The 15,603-nt window shown below is 47.2% G+C and overlaps 1 protein-coding gene across 3 annotated transcripts in view; it reads right to left on the reverse strand.

Annotated features, from left to right (window-relative positions):
* The window catches only part of DYM (dymeclin), a 437,675-nt gene that overhangs the window by 56,585 nt on the left and 365,487 nt on the right, over positions 1–15,603 (reverse strand). For 2 of the 3 annotated variants that reach the window (XM_004422520.3, XM_087439192.1), the window contains one exon: positions 2,368–2,975. The exons of the other annotated variant lie outside the window; for it this stretch is intronic. In XM_004422520.3, the coding sequence (XP_004422577.1) occupies positions 2,826–2,975 (150 nt within the window). In that variant the 3' untranslated portion in view covers positions 2,368–2,825. Of the gene's footprint in view, positions 1–2,367; positions 2,976–15,603 lie in introns of those variants that run through there. 3 annotated transcript variants of the gene reach the window in all.

Below are 15,603 nucleotides of genomic sequence, written 5' to 3' on the forward strand. Positions count from 1 at the left end.
GATGTTAATTTCCATCCAAACACATGATGGTCCTGTCTTGCCCTATTCTACACATTTTTACTTTGTGGAAAACAAAAAAAAATTCTAAGCAAATTAATGCAAGCTTAATTCAAGTTTATCATTTCAATTTATTGTCATGTAATAAATTTTTCAGAAAAATAAGGAAGAGACTCCTGGCGGATTTGCAGAGCCGAGGCAGTGATGCAGTGGTGTCTGGGAGCGTGTACTCACATGCTGCCTCTGAGGCTGCAGCCCCAGCTGAGCTTTTAGGCCAGTGAGCACTTCTAGTGTGTGGTTAATTAAAAGAGAGGGGGAGGGAGAGGAGAGGGACAGGGGACTGCTGGAGAACGGAGCTTCGGGGCACCTCAGTGAACCAGGCGGCCTGGGGAAGAGACTGTGGGATTCCCTCAATCAAAGCTTCTGTGGTCGTTTGCCCCTGTGACTGAGTCACAAGGACCGACAGTCCTGCATCCCAGTGCTTGTCCCAGGGTACTGCTCAGCCCTCAGCCTCCGAGGACAGTTCCACGGTCCTACCAGAGGCTTGGCTGTTCCACGCGACCCTGTCAAAATTTTGTGTTTTGGTTTAAAGGCAAGTAAGTAACTCAAAATGCTATGGAAACAAATTAAGGCTGTGTATCATTTCCCCACATAGGAAATAAAAATATTTGCTACCTGAAATGATAACCAAATCATTTCCCCCTCTGACTGTGAGGATCACTCCCCCCAACCAAGCTAGACTAACAGAAGCTGTGCACACCTCAGCTGTTGGTCTGAGGCCCTGTCCATGTGATCTTAAGTGAACTACAGGAGTCCCCAGCCATTCGTGCAGACAGGTAAGAGGCCTGAGCAGCACGAGGCCTGAGCAGCACAAGGCCTGAGGAGGCAGTGGGCAAGCTGCCCCTGCCTCCCGGGTCCACCCACCAGTGATGACCCTTCCTAGGGCAGTCAGCCTCAGGGAGCTTCGGTTTCAGCACCTGTTCCCACGAGGATAACACCCCCACCTGGCAGACCTCAAAAGCCTGCTGAAAGGATGGAGCAGCCCAGGCTTTTCATGGGGGGGCAAGCACACAGATGTGCACTGATGTGACGGCAGCCTTTTTAACCTTTTCCAGAGCATTCCAGAGCATCTTCCATGAAGATGGCTCGTCCTAGACCCTCAGAAGACAGTGATGGACCAAAATGACTGAGTTCCAGGCCAGGGACACAGGGACAGGAGAAAACTTGGCTCCTGATATAGATGAGCAACAGCAGGTGAAACAGGGAGCTCAGTCTCGCCGGGGAAAACGTGCTCTCTATGCAGAAAAGCACACACTTCTTCTGTCTTTGCGAACGAAACTGGGCTCCTCATCTAGACCGTGAAGGGGCGGCCCTGGAGGCAGAGCATGACTCAAAAGGACTGTCCCACTCCGCCCTCAGTGCCCGCCGCTCTGCCAGGCGCGCTCTGCTTGGGGCCGTCCTGGTGGCCGTTTCCCTCAGAGAAGCTCCTTCCGCCAGCTCAGGGACCAAACACGAGGATCGCAAAGGCCCAAAAGAGGTTAAATAAAGTCCAAGATGAAGATCCAAACATGTTTTTCATCTCATGTGGAGTACTGTATTAATCAAATTGGTCTCCTTTTTCTCCTATTAGTCTGGTTGGAGAAAAAAGATTGTTTTGAAAATGAAGCTTTTCTTTTCCCAATGATTAATACAGAGTAGATGAACTTAATTTGTGCTAGACTCCAATTTAATTCAGCTACAGCTCAGAGGCCAAATCCACAGGAAAGCTAATCTGGCTTCACGAGAAGGAGCCATTTCTATCTTTGAGGGAAAGATGCAGAGGGTCTAAAGGCTTCTATCCATCTACCCGGGCAGAGTGTTTATTGAACCATGGGCCTCTGAAAGGCAACCACACACACGCACACACGACTTCATTTCCTTACTGACTCCTGTCTCATCTTTGCAGAGTGATATTTCTTAATGCTGAAAGAAACACATACACACACCATAGACCAAGACAAAAATCTTGAACATGCATTAAAAAAAAAAAAATCAAAATCTTGGATTTGGTGGTTACCAGAGGGGAAGGGGGGAGGGTGGAGGGTGAAAGGGATAATTCGGTACATGTGTGTGGTGATGGGTTGTAATTAGTATTTTGGTGGTGAACATGATGTAGTCCATGCAGAAATAGAAGTACAATGATGTACACCTGAAATTTTTGCAATGTTATAAACCAATGTTACTGCAATAAAAAAAAAAAAAGACACAGATGTCCATAACTCTTGGATAAATGACTTACTCCTGTAATCTTGAATATTCTCATCTGTAAAACATGTAGTATTATTGTGTGCTAATAATTTCAATCTTGAAGGGTTGGGAAGACTGAGTAAGTCGATTGAATTTAGTGTTTATTGTAGTATCTGTTGCATGGGATTTACTCAAAGCTGTCAACTAATATTTTTGTGATGTGCTGAAATAAAAATCACAGCCCAAATAAAAAAAAAAAAAAAAAAAAAAAAAAAAGAATGTACTGGTGAAGTGTCATATGCCAGTGGGGTTCCTGGAAGAGCTCTAGAATTTTGGTTTAAAAATAAAATTCAAGTGGAATGGCAGGTTTTTACATTTATTATTGTGTCCCTCTCCCCTTTTTTTGCACTACAATCTAAGCTGAGTGATATATTGCCAACTGGCACCAATTCTCCAAACCCAAGTGTGCAAGGGAAACACGCCCGTGTGACCCTCTTTAATAGAAGATGCGCCAGGCAGTCTGTCTGGTTCTGTTTGCCAGAAAGAAAACAACGAGAAGGGATGCTTGGCTGGAGGGGTGAGGGTGGGAGACAGCACCCGCCTCAGTCAGCACCCATGGTGAACAGCTGGACGTCCTGTGGGTTCCAGTACAGGCCCACTGCCGAGTTGTAGACCAGAGACCAGACATAGGGGATAAAAAACTCCTCGGGCTGCTCCTCTTCCACATATTTGAATTTCAAATCTGGAAATTTCTGCAATGAAAACAAGAGGATTTTACAATCTCACAGTTCCATGTAAAAACAGAAGCAGCAGTAGTTTATAAGTGGTGTTGGGGTGTGCAGGGAGCCCCCTCCCCTAATAGGTCATAGGGCCTGACAGCTCTGGGGCTTTACAAGATCCAGCTTCCAAATGACTCCTGAGACAGTGTCAATTACCTGTAGGAAGGGCAAATAACCCATTGGTGCTGGTCAGTTAATGTCACTTTGCTGACAGTTTGCTGAGAGGGGCAGGGACCGGGACGGGGGGAGGGATGGGACTGGGAAATGGGTCCTGCCTGAGGAGGCAGACGGGTTCCAGCAAAGACTGTCTACTGTGCAGTGCTGAGGGCTGGTTCTTCTCCGGAGACTTTGTGTTCAGGGTGGAGTCACCTTGGAGATGAGGATGTTCACTCTCAATTCCTGGCTTAGGCTTAGCCTCAGCCTCCGCCTCCTGGGGGCCAGCGGTGATGGCTTCGGCTTTGCAGAGGGTGAGGCTGCAGTGACTCCTCACTGAGGCTCAGGAAAAGCTTCGCCCTGGTGCTACAAACGCTCCCAGGTGCCCCGGGCCTGCACTCCGTGGTCCCCCGGCTGTGAAGGGAGACCGTGCGCGGTCCCGGGGCCCTCAGAAGCACTGTCACCACAGTGCTCACCAGGATTTGGGCTTTTACTCTTCTAATTTTACGCCTGACGTACTTCTTCCAGCAGCCTGAGGAGCCGCTGGAGCCTACTAAGAGCCCCGGGCCTCTTCCCTTGCCAAGGTGACTCTGGCGGGAGTGGCTGCAGTTCGGTGACCGTGTCCCAGAGGGGGCAGGAGAAGGGGCAACAGTGTCCTAGGAGAAGGGGTGTGGCAGGTTGAGGGAGAGGGCTGACAGAGAAGGAGAGGAAACACATGCAGGAGGCATGCCATCAGGCAGAAAGGTTTTTACCTATTTTGTTTGCTACTGTGTCCCCACAGACAGTGGCCAGCACTGATAATCTGATGACTGAGTGAACCAGTGAAACAATCAACCACACACTGAGGACCAACCAACTACATCCCAGGCACAGTAGGCAGGGCTTCACGTATATTATCTTATTCAGTCCTTCTTATGTGAGTCGTTCATTCATTCATTCATTCAATTGGTTGAGCATCTGCTACTCTGCGCAGGCAGGCACTGCATGTGCCAGGGCCTAGGACACAGGGTGTGGCAGCCACACACATTCCCGTCCTCACAGAGGTGTGTTCTCGTGGAGGAGAGAGATGAACAGCAGCAACAACAAAACAGTGATGACAGAGTAGGTGGTGAGAGAGTGAAGGACCAGAGGCACGAGGGGCTGGAGGGTGGTGGAGGGGCAGCCAAGTGAAGAGGGAAGTGTGCTCCTCCTGAGGGAACAGCGCGCAGGGAAGGCCAGTGTGTGAGGCATGAGGCGCACTGCTGCAGGGCAGAGAGGGGGCGGAGGAAGAGCGGGCACCAGTGAGCAGGGCCCAGACGCGGGAGGGTGGGGAGGCAGAGGAGCCACGGGAAGACTGAGAAGAGGGCTGATGAGAGAGGCTCTGTACGGGGACTGCTCCGATCACAGTGTGGAGAACTGGAGGGCACCCCACAGGGGCAGGGGCAGGGCCTGGTCCAGGTGACCGGCTAACAGGCCGAAGATGACACTAGTTGTGTGGATTCAGAAGATATGAAAAGGAAACGGGGGGTGGGTAGGAGACCTACACGACTAAACATCTATGTGCTGGATCCTCAGAGTTCCAGAGTGATGAAAGAGGGGCCGAGTGAAGCAGGAAATGCTTTGTGGCAAGGGGAGTTTCGAGTTAAATCTTGAAACAAGTGTCTAAGAATTCCTGAAAAGGAGGGTACTCTGGACACGGATGTTACAGCATAGCACAGACAGCACAGTTCCCATCTGTTATGTCTTTAATGAAAACCAACTCTATTCCATGGCTCCCAGGGCGTTGTGGAAATACAGAATTTACACACACATAGGGCTGGCCCCATGGCTTAGCGGTTAAGTGTGTGCGCTCCGCTACTGGCGGCCCGGGTTCGGATCCCGGGCGCACACCAACGCAACGCTTCTCCAGCCATGCTGAGGCCGCGTCCCACATACAGCAACTAGAAGGATGTGCAACTATGACATACACCTATCTACTGGGGCTTTGGGGAAAAAAAGGAGGAGGATTGGCAATCGATGTTAGCTCTGAGCCGGTCTTCCTCAGCAAAAAGAGGAGGATTAGCCTGGATGTTAGCTCAGGGCTGATCTTCCTCACAAAAAAAAAAAAAAAAAAGAATTTACACACACGGATTCTCTAAGTGGCCCACACTCCAGCACTACATACCCCTCGATCCTCCCCCATACTCTCTGTACCCCATACTCCAGAGGCCTTTGCAAAACTACTCTGATTTAATGAAAACCTAAGACTGTTCAGACCATCAGTGCTCCCAATCACTTCTTTCCCACCATCATCAGTGTAGGCTAAGTCTTGGTGTGTGCTGACAGCCATGGTAATGACTGCAATATAGAGGACAACTCCCGCACTGGGCTCTCGGGTCAGTCTGGCTGACAGAGTCTGATCAGCTCAGGGATGTGGCACTACTTCCAGCACTCACTGACATGACTGGGGCTCCATTAGGCCCCCCAGTTTTCCATTCCTTTGTCATCCACTCACGCCGTCCCCTTGAATCCCTCCCACTCTGGGCCAGCATTCTCTGGGGGCACCATAACTTCTCAGTAGCTGGGTGGTCTCTTGGGGGCCTGGGCATCCTTCATGGGCCGCCTCACACACTCTGTGCTGCTTTCAGCCTGGCATGGGGTTCTCAGGTGTGTGGGGACAGGGTTCTTGGATATGGCAACAAGTCTCTGTCATGGAATCAGATATCTTACAGGCAGCAACACAGTGATATTCTTTCCCGTGAAAAATCTGCATTTGTAGCAACAGGGTGCAGCTACCACCAACCGAGTGCTCCCTGTGCACCAAGTCTGTCTGGAAGCTCCACACGCAGCACCGTGGTCAGTCACCACCACGTTCTGCCAAGGCCCATATGGCCAACCCCACTAACTGAAGGTGAGGCGGGGCCTGGAGAGGCTAAGCAGCTGGTGCCAGGTCACACAGCCTGTGGAGTGGAATCGGGTTAAAGCCCAGGTCTGACTGGGTGGGAAAGTCAGCTTAAAAAGTGACACCCGAGTCACAGCCACCCAAGTGCTTGGTCCTTAAATTCGATTCTCCTGGGCTCCACAGAACCCTTCGGGGTTAGTTCTGTGCCCTTTCACTGTATGCAAAGGACCCAGCACACTGCCGGCCCTCAGAAAAATTACCAAACCCACAATGATGTCAATACTCAAGAAAGGATGGAGAGCTGTTTGAAGAAGAAAAGAAATCTACCACCTAATAATGCGGATGAAAGTCCTAGCTCTTAGAATGGCCTCAAACTTCAGAAAGCCTCTCACACTGACTTGGAGAGAAGTCAAGGGGCCAGGGGGTGCAGAGGTGGTGGTTGAAAAGGTCAGAGCCCCCACATTGCCTCTTTCAGCTGGAATAACAACATCCTACATTTCTATGTGGTCATGTAGCCGGTAGGATGCACTTCTTCTTGTTAGAAATAAAAATCACTAAAAGACGTGAAACCTTTTCTCCATACAGTGACATATTTGGAGGTTTTCCCATGAGGGCCTGAGGAAGGATGTGAGGCACCTGACATTATATCTCTAAGGAGGGTGGGATGGGAAAGAAAACGAGCAAACTAACCGCTTTCCTATGAATTCCTTCCCACTGAATTAAAGACGCTCAGGCAAGAGCCACTCTGGGCTGGCACTAAGTTTACCTGCCCTCGTGACTCTGGGGAAATTCTGATGACGACGTATTCAGTTAGAAAGAGCAATGAGTCAAAGACTGCCCTTTGATCGTGCCCAGGCGGATCCAGGAAAAGGCCACTGGAAAAGCACCTGCACGCCCATCATGGTCCTTCCCACCACCCGTCAAACGGAGCCGAAAATGCCTCGTTTTCATTTTGACTCAAGTTTATGTCAAAACAATAATCCATCTCACTCTGGAGTGAGTAAATTTCATAAACAAAATCTCAACATAGGGCGAGACCCAGAGTGGCAAGTATATAAGGTATATGGTATATACCAGTACATAAAAAATGGTATACACTTTATCTGTCAGTAGCAGACATATATTTTATTATGAAGTTTTTCTTCAAGCTGATCAATGATTATTTCTATAGAAGTTCTCCATAAAAACTCAATAATCGGGGCCGGCACAGTGGCACAAGCATTAAGTGCGTGCGCTCTGCTGCAGTGGCCCGGGGTTCGCCGGTTCAGATCCCGGGTGCGCACCGATGCACCGCTTGGCAAGCCATGCTGTGGCGGCGTCCCATATAAAGTGGAGGAGGATGGGCACGGATGTTAGCCCAGGGCCAGTCTTCCTCAGCAAAAAAAGAGGAGGATTGGCAGATGTTAGCACAGGGCTGATCTCCTCACAAAAAACAAAACACAAAAAAAGACCTCAATAATCAATTCTGACATTATGGCCAACATTTATAGCTGATAACTGATTACCTATTATGTGGCAGCCATGTTCCAACACTTTACATACAGTTACTCATTTACTCTTTGAAGTAACTAGAAAAAGCACTTGAAAGGCAGGCAGATAATTTGAGTTTTAGCCCCATCTTTTCCCATTCATTCATTCAGCAAATATTTACTGAGGGCCTACTGTGTAGGAAGCACAGTACTAAAAGCATAGCTGTGAATTAGACACACACAATCCCAGCTTTTAAGAGCGAAAAGTCCAGTCCTTACTAGTTGAGTGACTTGGGACAAGTCCCGTATCCTCACTCAGACTCAGGCTCTTAAAAGATAAAGTCTACTCTACTCTGCGATTCTGAATTGAAGCGTCCTGTCTACTTCACAGGGTTGTGACAATCAAATGAGATGAGCCATGAGGAAGAGCTCTCTGTAGTGCCTACGCAGAGCGCGCACTCAATCGATGCTGGCTATTACGACTGACACTGAAATAATATGCAAATATGGGGTATGCTCTTAGTTTATAACTTTCAGTAATCAAACCTAAAGACTAGAACCGTGACTGGCCTGGTCCTAAGCCCGTTTCTCTCTCTTTTTTTCTTTCTTTTTTTTTTTTTTATTGTGAAATTTTTGTCGTACATTATGGTTTGTCAGTCACCATAAAAGTGCATCCCTCCACCCCTTGTGCCCACCCCCTACCCCCCTAGCTCCTGGTAACCACCAACCAGTTCTATCTGTCCGTGTGTTGGTTTATCTTCCACATATGAGTGAAATCATGCCCTGTTTGTCTTTCTCTTTCTCTAAGCCCGTTTCTCTTACGCCACCCACATGGCCACTTCTTACTTGGCAACCCTGTTTCTGACTCTCAGTAACAGGAGCATGAAAGATCTGGCCGTCCCTACAGGAAAACCCAGGAACAAGTGCTGATGAATGGCTTACAAGTGACACACTCATCTTCATAGATATTTTTAAAGAACAAAATTATGTCACTGAGAGCAGGTTCTGAAGAACTGCCTTCTTTCTCTGTCTCAGAGTCATCACTGTTGAATGATGAGTTAAATGAACGAATACGTGATTTCAAATCTGCACAATAATCCTGTGACATAGGTATTATTAACTCAACTGGAAGGGAGGATTGGCCCTGAGGTGAGCTGATGGCTATGGTAACGAGGACAGGAGGGTCACTTTCAAGATGCATTTGACATTAGGAACATGACCTAGGTGTTCACAGCCTTCCTGTGTGACTATGTGGCATGTTCAACAACAGTCAAGATTGAGCCAGGGGTGTGGTATCTAACCCTGAGCAGTACAGGGCTAGAGTGGCCAAGGTTATCCAGGGGCGAGGATACCGAGCCTTCTGCTAGTAGCTCACAGAGCCAACCCAGGAGGAGATCTCACTTCCCCAACTTCAGGGGAAGTGACATATACTGAGGGTGCCCAAGTGCCAGGTACTTCCCACCTCACCCACAACCTCACTATAAAAAGCAGAAGTGGCATCTCTCAGCTCATCGGTTTATATCCCTCACAACAATCGGTGCTTATCTTGTTTATTTATTTGCTTGTGGACCATTTCTCTCCCCCACTAGAATATAGGTTCTAAGAAGGCAGGGACCTTCTGAGTATCTGGCATTCTACTGACTCTTAAGAGATGTTTGTTGAATGATGAGTTAAATGAATGGGGGCCTGACTTCGAATCTGCACAATAATCCTGTATCACAGGTATTATTAACTCTATTGTATGGATAATAAAACCGAGTCTCAAAAGGATAAATAACGTGCCAAAGAGGACAGAGCTAGCAGGTGGTGGAGCCAGAGGCTGAAGGAAATCCACACCTCTCCACTGTGGCCTCCCCGGAGTCTACAGGTACCTGGCTGTGCACTTCTTCAAAATGTCCATCTTCAACATGGACACTAGGTTTCCATGTCTTTCCAGTAATGACAATGAGCTTCAAACATTTCTTCAATGTCCCCCGACCACTAAGCCACTTAACCTTTGTGCCTGAGTTTCCTCTCCAGGAAGTGACAGAAGTGAGGTCCAGGTCCCTGTTCCAGCTCTAGAGTCCAGGTTCCCCTAGGCTGGGGTCAGGAGGCCTTGACTCTGTCCTGGCTCAGCCGCTGGCAAGCAGGGCAGTAAACTGGGGCCAGTCACTGCATCTCTCCAGGACTCAGTTTTCTCACCTTGTGTAAAAGGAAGGACCTCTGAGCTCCTTCCATGTCTTTTTTTTTTCTTTTTTGTGAGGAAGATCAGCCAGGAGCTAAAATCCATGCCAATCCTCCTCTTTTTGCTGAGGAAGCCTGGCCCTGAGCTAGCATCTATTGCCAATCCTCCTCCTTTTTTTTTTTTTTCCCCTTTTTCTCCCCAAAGCCCCAATAGATAATTGTATGTCATAGTTGCACATCCTTCTAGTTGCTGTATGTGGGACGCGGCCTCAGCATGGCCGGAGAAGCGGTGCATCAGTGCGCGCCCGGGATCCAAACCTAGGCCGCCAGTAGCGGAGCACGTGCACTTAACCACTAAGCCACGGGGCCGGCCCCTCCTTCCATTTCTGACTGGGTGTGGTTTTATGGGATATATCCAGTAGGGTCTACACATTTGTATTCTCTGCCATGCCTCCCAGGCTCTGCTGGGTCACCCGGGAAGAAAGGGTGAACGGGCTGGGCCTGGGTTCAGCTGCAATCCTGAAGTCAAGCATTTGCTGGTTTTTACTGAGCCAGGCCTCACCTGGTGACAGTCTCAGGAGACGGTAAATGTCTAAACGTTCCTGGGCTGTCTTGTATGTTGACAATAGATGGTTTTAAAGGCTAGGACTCCCAATTGCTTAAAATCAAGACAAACAAGGCCGCGGTTGAGCTGCTCTGTGACCTGAGAGCTCATGGCTAAGTGGGTTGAGGCTCCAGACGTGGCCCCTGTGCTGGCTAGCAAAGGCCTGACCCCTTCCACAGATCGGGATCCTAAGTCACGGTCTCCCAAGTGTGTGCCACTGGACAGGGGGGAACCAAAAGAGTGAGTACAGACATAGCAGCATGAACAGACTTCTATTACTGGCAACACGTGAACACTGCAGACAGCACACACGCCCCCGAATCTACAGCACCAGCTCCTCTCTCCTCAGGGGAACAAGTGACCTGCGAGATATTATTTCTTGGGTTATTTTCTTAGAACTTTTCACTAGTACTTAAAAGGTTCAGAAAGGAGGATAAAGCATAAATAGCATGAAAAACAAGAGCATGTTCTCTAGGACTGGCTACACAAAGCTAACATTTGAAAGCACAAGGTACAGATCTTTCTTTTTCTTGCAATGAGTTGTTTTTAAGACAATGTACTGGGAACATGTTAAAAGGGTGAATAATAGGCATAAATCATAAAGGAGTTTTGAAAACACTGTTCAGTCAGCCTGACTGAATGTGAAGGCAGCCCCTGCACGACTAGCTTTGCCCAAGCTGCATTTAATTTGACTCCCTCCCAAATCTGTCTATCTACCTAGAGAGATAGCCAACATGGTTTGAGATTTAAACAGACATTCCTAAAAATATGTGCTCCTCTACTATGTCTTAGAAGTCTGAGAGCTAAGGAAAGGAAAGACAAAAGGTTTTATTTAGCACTAATGACACTGGGGACACATTTTGTCAGGATTTAGTCCAAGAAATGTCATAGTCTGAATGTCAGAACAACAACCTAGAAAAAGTCACTCTTCCTTTACGTTCCTTTCCAAGCCCGTGGAGAACAATAATGCCATCCTGCGATGGCTGAGGGAAGTCCAACTTCCTCATGTGAGAGCGTCTTCATTTCTGACTCGACCAGCCCACTCCCCTGGGCTGCCCAGGCCCCTCGGGCATTCCGAGGCCTCCCCAGCTCTGCCGTCCATGTGGCTCCTCTCTACCCCATCTCCTCTCTCGACTTCTCAGGCCCTCTGTGGCCTCCAGCCAGGGACTGCTGGGTGGACGTGCTTGAAGACACTAAAGCCCTGGGAAAGTGGAGGAAGGGGCTCTGGGGGGATGAGGGCTTCGATGTGACAGTGACGGCAACCACTCATCTGGAACAGGCTAGCAAAGGGCAGGATGCTGGTCACTTCAGGCCCAGCTTTCGCCCCTCTCTCTCCAAGACAGTTGTCCTGTGACTCAGCTCAACAAGGAGAGAAAAGCCATCTCTCAAGCTCGGAGCTTGGGCTCAATCCAAAGCTACTTACAACAATCCTGTTGTTTTGATTTTTGGAGCCAGAGGTAATGCTAGACTCTCAAGTTTGGCCGGAATGTTTTTATCAGTTCCAGTGAATCAACCCCCCTCAGTGGGATGTCGGGACGTCCAGCCCCGAGACCGAGCAGGGGCCTGATTTGGTGGTTGAGACTTGGGTATAACAAGCAGACCAAAAGCTTTAAAGACCGTCTCTGCTGTCAGTCATGTGATCTGGTGGAAACCCACAGGAAGTGCAGTGAACAGATGTAGGGCTTCACTGCAATATTTTATTACCACAGAAGTTCAATGGAGTTTTCTCCCTTCCACCTAAAGATGATACAGATAGCATCAGAAACTCGAGCAAGTACCTGGCACGGCTCCAGAAAGTTTAGTGCAATTTAAAACCAAATAGCTACCTAGCACCTTAAAAAAATTCTTTGAAAGGCCATACTAAGCCTCTGAATAGACAAGCGACGGGTGATGGTCGGGAGTGAAGCAGCCCGTCAGGGCCGGCAGAGGTGCAGGTAGGAGGTGTGATGTGAGTTACCGCTGTGGTAAATGCAGGGAGTGTGGTGGGTAGGTCTGTGTAGCTGAAAAGTAAACTGGTTTCAAGATCCTGGCATAAGACGGCAAGGTAAGCTTTTACATATGATTCTTTTACCCAGGGGTGAATTTGGGGATGATTATCAGTTTCCCTACCATTCCTTCCCTCATATACTATTGCTGTGTAACGTTGGGTCCTTCAGTGATGGGTCCCGAAACTAAACGCTGGTGAGCACCAACCATGTATGAGGCATTGTGCTTGAGGCTGTAGAGGAAAGAAGAGGAATAACTGCTGTGCCTCTAACAGGGGTACAGTTTAGGAGGAGGACTGAGAACAGCAGGGAGTTGACACAAGATGGAAGGACAGTGCCCAGCAGGGGCTCCCTCCCAGGGAGACTGGCTAATATGGGGGGCAGAAGATCTCAGGTGGGCTTGGACAGCAAACTCTAGGAGAAATAACGAACCGACAAATCAGGACACATCTATGTTATCAATTCAGCTAAGTTACGGTCTGAACAAGCCTGAACTGCAGGCCCTTTTGAGTATAATGGAATGAGTTACACACGTATCAAATATTATTATTTAACTGACGAAAAGAAGATAAGCACCGGTCCACCAGTAACAGCAACACAGAATGTGGAGTAGTTCTAGTCTATGTGAATTAATTTCAAAATTAATGAAAAACTAAATTCAAAACATAGAAAATTAGAAAGGGCCACTTATTAAAAGCTACAAATTAAGCAATACAAAGCTAAAATTAAGAAGCCTACAATGAGGGTGGCTCAGAAGACAGTCACAATACATTGCATATCTAAGAGCACTATGGCTGGGACAAATGTACAAATAAAATCACAAAAATCCGTAACAGTATAAGGTACACCAAGTTAACTGGAATTCATATTAAATGACTAGTGTATAAGTTTACTTTTTCAAGAAATCACTCTAATATAGTGAACATATTCATTACCTCAGCCCCAAACTCCTTCAAACTCAGGCTTGTTCTCTCTGGGAAAGCAATGGACGCTTTCCAAAAAAATGCTTTTGATAAATTAGTTGTGTTTTTACCCCCTTGAAGTCAGTAAACATATTATTAAATCAATCAAAAACTTGATTTGGTATACATATCACAATGTAATATATTACCTTAATGTATTCTTTCAATTTGTAAAATAGCTACCAGTTGTGAAATGTTCAATTGGTTGAAAACCTCAAGATAAGAGATATGCAATGAATGCATCAGAAAGAGCAAATCAAATCGGTTTGTCTAATTTTCTCAAGGAAAATAGGAACAGCAAGAAGCAGTCAGAGCAAAGAGGTGGCTGGGTAGGTCACTGAAGGAGGGGGGATGAGAAAAACACTAGCACAGGAGAGTTATGTGATTTGAGAACTAGGACCAAAAGAGAAAAATAATGAAGGAGAACCTGCCCTACTATATATTAAACTATAAAGCTAAAATAATTGAACGGTATAACATCCCTCCCTCTAATTTGGACCATCACAGATGTATATAATTTAGAATTTACACCTGCTCTGTTATAATCACAGGAGAACTAACCAAAAGATCTACATAAAATACCTCACCTAGGGAATAGGATACATTTTATTTTATAGTTCAAAAAAAAGTGGTTGAGACTCAAATTTTCAGAAGTTTTTTTTTTTATTTATTTATTTTTCCCCTAAAGCCCCAAGCGATAGTTGTATGTCATAGTTGCACATTCTTCTAGTTGCTGTATGTGGGACGCAGCCTCAGCATGGCCGGAGAAGCAGTGTGTCTGTGCGCGCCCGGGATCCGAACCCGGGCCGCCTGCATCGGAGCGCACGCACTTAACTGCTAAGCCACAGGGCCGGCCCAAATTTTCAGAAGTTTTAATTTTGAAAATTTAAGATTTAAAAATTTCAAAATACACACCAGTATATGAGAGAAGCAAAGCCCACACGTCCTTCCGTTATGTACTATATTGTATGAAGGACACCACGGCTCCCGTATTCACTTCTTCCTCCTTCTTCCTCACTCCATCTTAATCAACTAACCAATCGATTACTATGTGGAAAACACTGTGGGGTACGGCAGGTGTAAAGCAAAGTTCCTACTCTCAAGGAGCTGAAAATCTAGTAAGGAGACAAAATATAAATGCACAAACTAAACATTTAAATAGCAATCTCATTGTTAAATACCAAGAAGAGTGATACAGAGAGTGAAAAACTGAAGAGTTTTCCAGCAGGAAGAGGTCAATAAATCTGTTATGTCTGGGACAGTCTTCCTGGAGGCAGCAGGGTGAGGAGGTCATCTCAGGCAGAGACAAGCAAGGCAGGAATGAAGAGTGTTCAGGGGCTGGGGATAGAGAGCAGGCAAAGGAGCATGGGGGTAGGTGGTACAGGCTGGGGTTCTAAAGGTGGACTGGGGCAGAGTTCGAATTGTACTTTATTTTTCCTGGATTCTTCAGGCATTGGGGAGGGGGCAGTGAAGGAGGTGAGAGAGGTAGTGAAGTTTATTAAAATGACTGGGTGGTACAGGTGGTAGTGATGATTGTAATACGTGTGTTTGTGTGACATTTCCCTCAACAAACTACATCCACTCCCTCTCAACACCCAAAAGTCACGTCAGAGAAATGAGATCCACAGCTCAGGAGTGTCAGTATCACCTGGGTAGGCACTTGGTAGGAATGCAAGTTCTTGGGCCCCAAATATTCCGTGATTCAGGAAAGCAGAAAGGAAAGAATGACCAGAAAGAAAAAGAATTTCAGTTTTGGAAAAGGAGCTGCATGTGGGAGTCAAGGTTCTCAGGAATTGGGAAGGACTAAGACTACAGAACTGCAAAGGCATCCCAGCATACTGGCGTTGGAAAGATTCAGACACCATCTAGACAGCTCTTTCATTTGGCATAAAGGGAAACTGAGGCCTGTAACAGCAATGATTTATTTCAGGCCTTGAGGCTAAAATGTGGCAGAGACCTAACAAGAAATCAGTATTTTGGGCCGATGGCTAGGCTGGCCCTAAGACAGAGACAGAAGCTGGGAACCATGTGTCTAGAGCCTGAGAACACAGCGGAGGTGAAGAGCAAGAAAACATATGGGAAAGGATGCCGAAAAATGGTGCTTCAAGACAATCTAGTAGGTCCAGATTTTGCTAGAAGCCTCCTAGTTCCACTAGTATGCAATCATTTCACAAATAACGAATTACTTTTATGCGGCTGCTGTCTGTCTTCAAAGGTGACGATGTGAACAGGAGACAGATTTGGAATACCAAGCATCGAGTGCTCTTTCTAATCCACAGTAGTAACATTCTCTTTGGTTTGAAGTTCTAAATGGATCATGCAGGATCCTGCTCACGGCCCATCTTCCTACCAGCTCAGCGCCGAGCTGCACAGCTTCCCTAAAGTGCAGAGTGGCTAAACAGGCA

Source organism: Ceratotherium simum, chromosome 14, assembly GCF_057802395.1.
Source record: "Ceratotherium simum simum isolate JZ-2026a chromosome 14, ASM5780239v1, whole genome shotgun sequence".
Lineage (NCBI taxonomy): Eukaryota > Metazoa > Chordata > Mammalia > Perissodactyla > Rhinocerotidae > Ceratotherium > Ceratotherium simum.